At 30.9% G+C, this 11,846-nt stretch overlaps 2 protein-coding genes across 5 annotated transcripts; one reads left to right on the top strand and one right to left on the bottom strand.

The window, feature by feature from the left end:
* Positions 1 to 1,346: 1,346 nt before the first annotated feature.
* LOC138941132 (sulfotransferase 4A1) lies at positions 1,347 to 8,512 on the top strand. 3 transcript variants are annotated; one of them, XM_070310513.1, is made up of 7 exons: positions 1,695 to 1,811; positions 1,957 to 2,056; positions 3,132 to 3,231; positions 4,071 to 4,269; positions 4,335 to 4,461; positions 4,720 to 4,814; positions 6,952 to 8,512. In XM_070310513.1, exons 1-7 carry the CDS (start codon positions 1,779 to 1,781, stop codon positions 7,258 to 7,260), a joined length of 963 nt encoding a protein of 320 aa, XP_070166614.1. In that variant the 5' UTR covers positions 1,695 to 1,778; the 3' UTR covers positions 7,261 to 8,512. The 3 variants fall into 3 exon arrangements, with proteins under 3 accessions (XP_070166613.1, XP_070166614.1, XP_070166615.1); XM_070310512.1 differs by lacking the exon at positions 1,957 to 2,056 and having other exon boundaries at positions 1,347 to 1,811; XM_070310514.1 differs by lacking the exon at positions 1,695 to 1,811 and having other exon boundaries at positions 2,003 to 2,091.
* On the bottom strand, positions 7,638 to 11,468 carry Prp19 (pre-mRNA processing factor 19). Of its 2 annotated transcripts, none has more exons than XM_070310511.1 (8): positions 11,412 to 11,468; positions 10,733 to 10,882; positions 10,370 to 10,647; positions 9,878 to 10,072; positions 9,387 to 9,542; positions 9,092 to 9,322; positions 8,598 to 8,938; positions 7,638 to 8,335 (listed from the first exon to the last, which is right to left on the bottom strand). In XM_070310511.1, exons 1-8 carry the CDS (start codon positions 11,428 to 11,430, stop codon positions 8,191 to 8,193), a joined length of 1,515 nt encoding a protein of 504 aa, XP_070166612.1. In that variant the 5' UTR covers positions 11,431 to 11,468; the 3' UTR covers positions 7,638 to 8,190. The 2 variants fall into 2 exon arrangements, with proteins under 2 accessions (XP_070166612.1, XP_070166611.1); XM_070310510.1 differs by lacking the exon at positions 11,412 to 11,468 and adding an exon at positions 11,288 to 11,369.
* Between the last annotated feature and the right edge of the window lie 378 nt (positions 11,469 to 11,846).

The raw sequence follows: 11,846 nt of genomic DNA, 5'->3' as shown, positions 1-11,846 counted from the left end.
ATGCCTTAGAAAATCTATTTTCCGTAATTCGAGCAAGAAAATCTGTACCAGATGCATGTGAATTCAAACATTTGTTCAGACTTGTTTGTTTATCACAGTTCCAAGCTAATATTAATCATAGCAATTATTCGACTATTGACTCAGATCATATCGTTCAATATTGTAACGAAATAAAAAATTGTGACCTAAAAAATACCTCTTCAGAAGTACAATGCCAGCAGAGTATTAAAGACGATTTATTGAATACAGAAATATATGATCCATTACTTGGAGATGAGGCAGATTTAAGCGATGTAATACAAACAGCTTTGTATCATTTAACAGGTGCGTTATTATATAAGCTCAAGAAAAACTTTAAAAATTGCGATCATTGTTTTAATAGTCTTGTAACTAATTGTATGAGTGATTCAAATAATAATAATAATAATATAAGTTTTTTCTCTAGACTTAAAGAGTATAAGGAAAATATTTTAACATTTCCAACTATGGATATATATAACATTATATATAAATGTGAGTTATTATTTAGGAAAAATGAAACGAAGTTAATTTCAAATAAGTTACAAGTTATACAGTTTGTGCAAATGTTTTTACAAGATTGTCCTACAAGCTTTATTCCATCGTGCCACAACATTATTTATAAACAAATTTTAAGAAATTAGGCTCTCATGTGACATTACAAATTTCAAATAATCGCGGTCTAATAAGAGCCAGAACGCGGATAGTAGTGCGTTAGTTTCATAGAAAAATAAGTTTTCTATGAAATTGAATATGTGCACAGGGCACGAAATTTACTTGGTGCTATACCAAGATTTTTTTTAAAAATAATCTCAATTCAAGATATATAATAAACCCTCCTTTACCCCCCTGGATAGCACCAAGTAAATTTCGTGCCCTGTGCACATATTCAGTTTCATAGAAAACTTATTTTTCTATGAAATTAACGCACTACTATCCGCGTTCTGGCTCTTATTATCCCGCGATTATTTGAAATTTGTATTATTTATAAACTTATAAAAACATTTGTTACAGCATGCATCCACTTTTCCCCAAAAAAGGAAACTATTAATGTTATAAAAAATACTAACAATAGTAGAAGCGTTGCTATAAAAGCATATGTAAGCAATATAAAGCATAAATAAAAATATTGATTTATATAATTTACGGTTTTTCTTTTTATTCATAAAATACATTCATGCAAATATATAATTTGAATGAGCCGCGTGTTGGAGCCAAAATGGCGGATGATCGCGGTACTTTGTCAATCTAGTGACTTTAGCCTAGAAAAAGCGTCCCACGAAAATCGCCAGCATTGCCTTTCTCAGACTTCTCTCTGTTAATAGTAATTGAAAAATAATGAGAAACGATAATCAATGTGAAAGAATATATATCTCGCTGAAGCGGAAAACAAAAATAAGGAAGTTGATCGTGTCTTCTCACGAGTTGACATATTGAATTCGGAGATTCTTGATAATCGTGCATGCCATATAATTATCAAAGTTTTCATCGATTTATCATTAATTGCAATTGTATGAAACATTATAGCTAATTACATATAACCTTAAAAAATTGGATCAAAAATTGAAAGAAATAGAAGACGAAGATGTCTCAGAAGATTCCAGAATATGAGCTTTTGCCTGAGATGAAGACGAAAGAAATGTTGAAGATGTTCAAAGGCGAGAGGACTGGCTGGGTCTTAGTAGGCCCAAAACAATATTTTTTCCCTATGAGATTCATACAGCAGGGCATTGGTTTCTACAACTTCAAAATCAGGCCGGATGATATCTGGGTTGCTTCATATCCGAGATCAGGTAAAGTCATAATTGCATTCATTAATCGATATATATATATATATATAGATATATATATATATCGATTGGTACAGAACTGAATGTAATGAATGCAATTATGACTTGTGAGCTATAATTGTGAATGATTTGTTGATTATATATACAGGATGACCCAGAATTAGACCGACAAACTTCATGTGGTTATAAAAAAACACCAAAACAAGCCAATTTGATCAATAAACCCAAGTCTGCAAATGAGTGTTTTGGTATGTTTTTGGCACAGGAATCAAAAATAACAAAGGCAAAAATCTTTAAAAATAATTATTTTTTAAAAATTTTATTAAGTGGTTAAATAGAGGTATTTTTGTTAAGAAACTTTTGTATAAAACATTTTTGATATTTCGAATAATTTGCGAGATATATCGAGAAAAGCAAAAAGCCGCTCTGTATATGAGGAATGATTTAACCCTTTAGAATCGTTTTTGGACCGCAACTGGAAATTTCTAAATACATCTATTTATCTCCCCCCCCCCCTCACTCCAACATATGTGTAAAGTCTCATCAAAAACAGAATTTTCGGGTTTGCGAAGTTTCCTTGTTAGTCTTTGATTTTCTGTCAAAACGGCTTATTTGTGGCGCATTTATTGGCAAAATTGGCTTGTTTTGCTGTTCTTTATAACCACCTGAAGTTTGTAGGTTTAATATAAATATATATAAATATATATATATATATATATATATATATATATATATATATATATACACACATATATATATATATATATATATATACACATTTATATATATTTATACATATACACATTTATATATATTTATATTAAACCGACAAACTTCAAGTAGTTATAAAGGACAGCAAAACAAGCCAATTTTGCCAATAAATGCGCCGCAGATAAGCCGTTTTGACAGAAAATCAAATATATATATATAAGTTAAATATCTTTGCAATGTCTTTTTTTGACATTTTTATTATTTGAAATTGATATTTCTAATGTGACAATATATCTAAAATATATATTGTCACATTAGAAATATCAATTTCAAATAATAAAAATGTCAAAAGAAAGACATTGCAAAGATATTTAACTTTACAAATATGTTTTAATTAAAAAGTTCCGATTTCTTATAATATCTTTTAATTAACATCTCAATATTTCTCAAGCATCTGTTCAATTTTTTGCGATTATGTGCTTTTAAATATCTTTTTTATTAATTTTTTAGTTTTTCGTAACTATAATATATGCTATCTTTTTAAATTAAATATTTTGTTAATATTGTTTGACAAATAAGATAAAGGAAATGAAAAATTATTTGTATATTCAGGTACTACGTTGACACAAGAAATGGTTTGGCTGCTATCCAATAATTTGGACTTTGTGACGGCGGGAAAAAAATTACTTGCCGAGAGATTTCCCTTTCTTGAGTATGTGGTGACAAAAATATGGTTTTGTATAGCATAAATATAAATGATTAATAAATACACTCGCGTATATTTCTCACGTAAACACATATCATAAATATCTCATTATTTTAAATTTGTTTTTAATTCATTTATTTTGTCCATTTTTGATCATCGTAACGAAAAGGATGAGTTCTATTAGATTGTTTAGCGTTTGTATTATTGCATGTAATATCACGAATGAAGTAAATTACGCCATATCACGTTACATTATATGACAGCCATGTATCAATAATTATATCGAGAAGTAGAATTAGAAAATGCTATAATTCAAAGTGATATTCATGCACCTATCCGTATTATTATATAATATGTCTTGTGTTAATATATTTTGTACGAATATGTAATATGTGTTGAGAACATTTTCTTGTTAAATGTCTGTTTTATATTTTATCTCTATCTAATTATTTGATGTTTCTATTCTAATTATAATTCTAAAAAACAGAAATCCTAGAGAAATAATAAAAAAGGTAGCAAAAGTAGCCATTTTGATGTTATTTTGACGTCAAATTAGGTCAAAATAACATCAAAGACTACTTCTGCTAGTTAAACAACAAAACTTTAGAAGATATATTATCTCTTTGCACTAATATTTATGCATTATATAATCTTGCAAAAGATTAAGACAATAACTCCATAATAATTTTATAATTTTATAATCTTTTTATATTTTGTCAAATTATGCTATATATATATATATTGCGTTATATGTGTGTTAAATTTTATATTTTTTTATGTTTTTATCAGATTTGATCTGTACATACATATTTTTCAGATTTGATCTGTACATACATATTTTTCAGATTCAGCCTATTTAATCATCCTGAAGTGACATGCGAGTTTCTTGAAATCAATAAAGGCGATCCCACGAGAGAGCAATTATGCCGGGAGATAGCTAAACCTGGTTATGAGATCGTTGCCGCGATGACATCGCCCAGATTTATTAAAACGCATTTTCCATTCAGCATGTTGCCTTCTGAACTTTTAGACATTGGTTGTAAAGTATGTAATTGCAAAAAATTGAGAAATTTAGCAAAAATTGTTACCTCATGGCATTTCTTTTAAAGGTCGTTTACGTAGCTCGCAATCCTAAAGACGTGGGTGTGTCATGGTATAATCTGAATCGATCGATTAAAACGCAAGGATACATTGGAGACTTCCCCACTTTCTGGGATTATTTCCAAAATGATCTTAGTGAGTACAATAAAATTATATATGTGATCTCTATATTGCACCATAGATATTCTTATTATTTAATATTACACAAGATATCAGGCAAATGAGTGATAAGTTAAGAGAATTGCGAATGTATAAATATAATTTCTCTATTTTCACGCGATGTATGTATTTCGCTATCTAATAATAAAAATTTGCCTCTCATGTATTTGTAGCTTATTGTTAGTTGAATAATTTTCTGTCGATGAATATGAGATGGAATTCTTAATTTTCCAGCACCGTGGAGTCCTTATTGGGCACATTTGAAAGAAGCCTGGAACCTGAAAGATCATGAAAATCTTTTGTTTTTATTTTATGAGGAAATGATACGTGTAAGGACATCCTATCTTCATTTTGAAACGCGCGTTTTACATATATTTTAAACATTTACATCTAATATACATTATTAACTACTACTGAAACTCTCTAAACCTAATATATGTATACATTAATATATATATATATATATATATATATATATATATATATATATATATATATATATATATAGAGAGAGAGAGAGAGAGAGAGAGAGAGAGAGAGAGGGGGGGGGGGGGAGAAGGGATGTCCGGTAAAGATTGTGCCAACGCTCGTGAGCGGGTAGAGCACAGTAAACTGAACAGAAAAGTTCTGTAACATTTTTTTCTATAACGCTTAATAAAGGAGATATTATTGAATAAAGTCTGGTCAATCAGCACCGACTTTTAGCCGGACGCACATCAGTGAGCCGCCCGCCTGGTAGTCTGCGTCGCCGTAGCGATGGAACGCTCACGCACACTACCAGGCGCACGGCTAAAGATCGGAACTGATTGGCAGACTTTATTCAATAATAACTTCTTTATTAAGTATTATAGAAAAAAATGTTACAGGACTTTTCTGTTCAGTTTACTGTACTCTACTTGCTCATGAGCGTTTGCACAATCTTTACCGGACACCTTGTATATATATATATATATATATACATATATATATATATATATATATATATATATATATATATATATATACTGGGTGGCCCATTTTAATGCATCCAGTCGAATATCTCAAAAACCAAGCCCGGAAGAGAAAAATGTTTCAGACAAAAGTTGTTTGATTTCGAGGGGGCCATAAGTTGGTACCATTGGTTTGACCTTGAGTCATTTGAAGGTCACGTAAAGGTCAACTTTAAAATCTTTAATGGAAATCCCCATTTTTTATTTAGTATTCTTGTAGCTTGCCTCGAGAGCTTTCCAAAACATTATAATAAACTATTTTGTTATTCAGTACTTTTTGAGTTATTTTATATTTTAATCTGACATTTTTTTATATAAAAAATTAAATATTTCATAAGATAGTTAGTTTTTGATAATCTTACCGTAATACTTTTATGTACAGAATAATGATACAAATCAATTAGTATAAAAAAATAATAGTTTTTAAATAAATTATTTACGATGTATTTTTTTTAAACTTTTTTTTTTTTTTTTTTTTTTTTTTTTTTTTTTTTTTTGCACTAATTGATTTGTATCATTATTCTGTACATAAAAGTATGGTATGCGGCAGCGCATACTTCACGGTGCGCGGCTCACCGACGTGTGCCTGGCTAAAGATCGGCGCTGATTGACCAGATTTTACTCAATAATAACTCCTTTGTTAAGCATTATAAAAAAAATGAAAGATGACTTTTCGACTCAGTTTGGTTTGCTCTATCTGCACACGAGTATCGTCCCAAATGATCTGGGACATCCTGTATATACAGGGTATCCCTTAAAAGTTCCACCCTCATAACTTTTCAGGATCAACGTTTGAAGGAAAACGACTCAGATAAAAGTTGTAGGGAACAAAGGGGGCTATCTAATAATGACCTTGGATTTGACATTCATTTTCAAGGTCATTGGAAGGTCAACATCCGTTTTTTAAATGGAACCCCCTATTTTTTATTACATATTCTTGTATCTTATCTCGAGATTAGTGCCAAAAAAAACAAATAATTGGTTAAAAAAATACATTGTAAATAATTTTCTTAAAAACAATTATTTTTTATGGTAATTGATTTGTCTCATTATTCTGTACATAGAAGTATTACGGTAAGATTATCGGAAACTAAATATTTTACAAGATATTTAATTTTTTATATCAAAATATGTCAGATTAAAATATAAAATAACTTAAAAAGTACTTAATAAAAAAATACTTTATTATAGTGTTTTGGGAAGCTCTCGAAATAAGCTACAAGAATATGTAATGAAAAATAGGGGGTTCCATTTAAAAAATGGAAGTTGGCCTTCAAATGACCTTGAAAATGACGTTTAATGTCAAATCCAAGGTTACTATTAGATAGCCTCCTTTGTTCCCTACAACTTTATCCGAGTCGTTTTCCTTCAAACGTTGATCCTGAAAAGTTATAAGGTTGGAACTGTTAAAATGGGATACCCTGTATATTATGTGATTTTTACATGGAATATAAAAATAGTCTTAAATTTTTTCCAGGATTTTCCAAAAACGATCAGGAAAGTAGCAAAATTCTTGGGCAAAACATACACCGACGAAGAGATAGATAAAGTAACAAATTATTTGGAAATTAAAAACTTTCGCAACAATTCAATGGTGAACTATTCTGAATTGAGAGCTTGTGGCATTATAGAAGAGGGATATTTTGTCAGAAAGGGTGGCATTGGTGGATGGAAGGACGTGTTTACTCCGGAACTTGACGTTGCGGCAAATAAATGGATCGAAGAGAATCTCAGAGATACTGATCTGCGTTTCCCATTTTTCAATAACAATATAGACAACGATTAAGAAATTGAACATTTGATAAATCGATGAGATGTTGATCCCGAGTAAAGTTTGATTGTTTAATAAATGCACATATTTATTTTTTTTTAATGTTTTATCTAAGTACTACTTTGATAAAAAAAACTAATTAACTAATTTTAACATGAAAGTTTTTTTTATTACTTTTTTACACACATATATACTCGCAAACTCGACATATTTTATTTTTACTTTGTTTTTATTCATTTACAAATAAAAGGTTTTTAAAAAGGAACATGTGGATAATACACATTAGACACATTTTTTATTATTATATAAAATATTTATTTTTCAAAAGTCGCTCATACGTATGATTTAATAATTGAAAACAGATTTTATTTTATATGCTTGCATATGTCATTCAATTTACAAGTGAGAACCATATATTATTGTAAAAATACATAATGATACAATATTCTGAATCTTGTGTCTAAAGGATTTCGGAAATTCTTCAGATAGTTAAAAAACTATAAACTATATACTTCTTATTTAAAAAGAGAAAAAACCGTGACAACTTCATAATTTGCAAAATTTACTTTAGATATGAATTTCAAAATAGATCTCATTACACATTTTCCTTACCAACTTTTTTCATCAATACAGAGTAGAGCTTCATTAATTTTTGTATACTTGCATTGCAAGCAGTCAAATGAAGTGAAAGATCAATATGAATGCATACACAATCATCCAGTGAACTATTATGAGGAAAGGGTGCAACATTAATGTTTGTGAAAGCACATGTGGACCGATACCAAAATTAATAGGAACAAATTTAAGAGAACTTTACTGTATCTGTATACTATATATAAAAGAAATTCAATAAATCAAGTCAAGATTGATCGGTCCCATTAGATAGACATTTAGAATATGTGATATTAAATAATATGTGAAACATACATATTTCTAATTGTTTGTTTATGACAACCCATAGAGCTTCAAAGTTCTATCCATGCTAGTGGATGCAATATATTGCGCGTGTTTTCCGAAACGAACACCAGTAGCCGCTGCAGTGTGATCGTTCAGAATTTTCAATTCCTGCCACTGCTTACAGAGATATATCCTAAAAATAACCATGTATATTTGTAACATGCGAGCTAATTCAAATTAATTCTTAAATGATAATATAACATTGCATTATTTAAGTTATTATTAAAATATTCGTACTATACTTGTTATTAACACATAGTAAGATTTTTTTTAGAAAGATAAGACACATTCTGTATTTTATTAGTTAATATACAATATATATATAATTAATTCTCTCAATCATTATTATTATCATTGTAGAGAGAGAGAGGGGGGAGAAAGAATAATTAATTTACCTCACGTCCGTTCCTGCTACAGCCAGATAAGTTCCGCTTTGATCGAAGCAAATGTCCTTCACCTCGTAAGATTCCTCTAACTGCAACGTCTTAAAGTTCTTTAGCTTGCGCAAATCCCAAAGTTTAACGCACGAATCCTCCGCGGCGGTCGCCAAGTAATACCCATTTTCGGAGAAACTAATCGCTGTGATCGGTCCGGTGTGACCCGGGAAATTTGCAACGTTAGATTGCTCTTTCAAGTCCCAAATTTTCACTTGAGAATCTGCTGTGCCAGTACCGAAAATCAGACCGTCAGGATGAAACTGCGCCGTGGTTAACGGTTGTCCTGTTTGTCCTGCCACCTTTAAACAATTTAAACATATCCTTTTCATACCGAGAGATGCCTATTTCTAGTAACGAGATTTTTGATGATTCTGTCTTTTCCTTTTTTTTTCTTGTTTAAGACTTGAAGCAACTTAATATAATTGTATGTACAAAAATTGCTCAAAACATACTTTAGTCAATAATCTGCCGGTGCGTATGTCCGAGAAGGCCCAATGCTGATCTAGAGACGAGCTTAATAGATAATCGCCGGTCGGATGCAGAGATAATCCAGTTACTGGAGCGTCGTGAGCCTTCAGTAATAAGGTCGTCTGACTAGTACCAACGTTCCATACACGAATCGTAGTATCGGGTGATGCAGTCATTACTACGTCTTCCTCTGGATGATAAATAACTCGTGTAACCTGTAAGTATAATGAAAAGAAATTAAGATGCGCTTGAAAAAGCAATGAAATGAGATTTACTTACTTTCTTCGTGTGACCTTTGAGAATTGCCACCACTTGTTCAGTGTCCTTGTTGAAAACAGTAGCATTCTTGTCAGCACCACCCGTCAGAATCTTGCTAGTATCCGCACCATGAATATCAAGTGCCAAGATTCCAGGTACACTGGCAGAATGCAGTCCCTAGAAAAATTACATGTTTAATTAATAATAATAAAAATAATATTCGTCAAACACAATATTTAACACTGCCAAGTGGGAATTGTAAATATATAATCGTCATATAAATGAAACAATTAGAACATGAAAAATATATATAATGCTTAAATATAGGGATTGTCAGTAAGAGTCTACTAATAAGATATTCAAAAAGATGAATTAGCCTAAAAGTCGTACATGACACACACATACAAAAGTACGAATGAAAATTTTTTCCAGTCATTTATATGGCAGTCGGATTAATAGTGAATTATTAATTAATTTTTGAAGACACATCAAAAGTTAAAAAAAGTTCTCACAGGATGAGACGCAAGGGTCTGGAATGATCGAATACTATCCTGAGGCATCAGATCCTCTGGCACTGAGCGTCCGCGTCGTTTTCGCTCCTGAGTGAGAACGGTCGCTCGTTCTTGCAGTTTCTGAATCACATCCTCGGTGATACCAGCTTGTTCCATCGGTTGGGTTGCTGTGCCACCAGCTTCTACTGCCACAGCCTGAAGAAAAAAACAAATTTAAAATTAATTATAAATTATAAATTAAAAATTAATCAAAAACTAAGAATGCTTACAATTATTAATATATGCTAGAAAAATTTTTACATTTCCTGAAATATACAATCTAACATTTATGGTAAATTTGTGTGTGTGTATATGTGTGTGTGTGCGCGCGCGCGTACTTGTGTACATATATATAAATATAATAAATAATATAAATATTTGCTACTTAGAATTATCAATATTTATGATTTAAGAAATATTTTAATAAAAAATAATGTGATGACAATAACATACAGGTTGTGGTATTGTAGCAGCCTGAACAATTCCAGCCTGTGGTTTAAGAGTGGCCAAAGCTTCTCTAGCAGCAGTAACTTCTTTTGTCAATCTAGCAATGACACGACAAGCTGCATCATGCTGGTACAATGCATGGGACAATTCTTGTCTCGCAGTCTGAAGTTGTTGTCGCAATGTAAATGAATGTAACATAACAGCATCCCATTCATCTTGCAGGATTTTTAATATCGCTGGAATGGAAGTTGCGCTAGGTGGTTTAGGCTTGACAATTGGAGTTGCTGCAACAAGTAATAGATTTTAATCACACATAAAAGATTATTACACATTAACATTTTGTTAAATAAATAACATTTTTAAAAATACTTTTGATATCAATGAGCTGTTCAATAGTAAGTTCTTTGCCATTGATAGGATCCACTCCATTCTCAGTCACATATTTCTCAACGAGACGTTTCTCAAATATCGATCCAGAAACAGGGGATACTACTGGGTGCTCTGGCACTTCATTAGAAACTGTAAATTACAAAAATAACTTATAATAATCTTTATAAAATATTACTATATTGGACATTTTGATTTATTTATTATAAATCTTTTGCAAATATCAAAATAATATACAAAAAATGAAATAAAAATATATTATAAATCTGCATTATATATATATATAACATATGCGTGTGTGCGTGTGTGTGTGTGTGTGTAAACATATTAATGCTAATAAAATATCTATAATATAATAAATTCAATTATGTCTTGTAAAATTCTCTTCTTATGTATCAAAACCATTTATTCTATATATTATATTATTATATTCTTATCATGCTTTTTAATTTTTATTGGTATATCCGGCAAAGTATTTTTAGGTTATGTTTGTCAATTTAGGTTATGTTTGTCAATTCTGTCAATACATAAAATTACCAAATTTTTTAATCATAAATTTAATTTTATTATTAAGCAATATCATGCTAACTTAATCATTATAAAAAAAAATGAAATATAAGTTAGCTTGATTATAAATTATTCTGCATGCTAACAAACTCACTAGCACAAGACAGCGCCATTTTTTTCGGTAATATGGCTCCTATATCCCTATACCAGAGAGAAGCCTGAGAGAGGCAATGCCGACGATTTTCGTGGGACGCTTTTTCTAGGCCGTAGAGCAGCGCTGTGCAGCAACTTTTAGGAATTGGAAACACTTACCCACATCCACTTTTCGGTACTGTCGATCAAATCTCCTATATTTCAATCGTCCGTGCTACGTCCACTTTTCGATACTGTCGGTCATTTGGTTCATATCCGTGCTACATCCACTTTTCGATCTTTTCTATCGAAAATCTATCGTAGTAGTACACTGATTGCTTGACAAAGAGAGATGTTGGCGCCGTCTTTGTCTCTCTTTCATTGCGTATGTGTGTAGTACCTGTGAAGGCACACTCCGATACGTTGAGCACACGGATGCGATCGTTGAGAGATAAAT

This window comes from Polyergus mexicanus, unplaced genomic scaffold, assembly GCF_030449975.1.
Source record: "Polyergus mexicanus isolate NDT 795.1 unplaced genomic scaffold, iyPolMexi1.0 SCAF_18, whole genome shotgun sequence".
Lineage (NCBI taxonomy): Eukaryota > Metazoa > Arthropoda > Insecta > Hymenoptera > Formicidae > Polyergus > Polyergus mexicanus.
Note: the sequence above shows the minus strand (reverse complement) of the source record. Positions and strands in the feature narration are given on the sequence as shown.

Coding starts and splice junctions, on each gene's coding strand:
- LOC138941132 (XM_070310512.1), top strand. CDS start 1,604: ATGTCTCAGAAGATTCCAGAATATGAGCTTTTGCCTGAGATGAAGACG. Junction 4,462..4,719: donor TTATTTCCAAAATGATCTTA/GTGAGTACAATA, acceptor TTAATTTTCCAG/CACCGTGGAGTCCTTATTGG. Junction 4,815..6,951: donor TTTATGAGGAAATGATACGT/GTAAGGACATCC, acceptor AATTTTTTCCAG/GATTTTCCAAAAACGATCAG.
- Prp19 (XM_070310510.1), bottom strand. CDS start 11,333: ATGATATTGCTTAATAATAAAATTAAATTTATGATTAAAAAATTTG. Junction 10,883..11,287: donor ATTTATGATTAAAAAATTTG/GTAATTTTATGT, acceptor TGTAATTTACAG/TTTCTAATGAAGTGCCAGAG. Junction 8,336..8,597: donor GTAGCAGGAACGGACGTGAG/GTAAATTAATTA, acceptor GGTTATTTTTAG/GATATATCTCTGTAAGCAGT.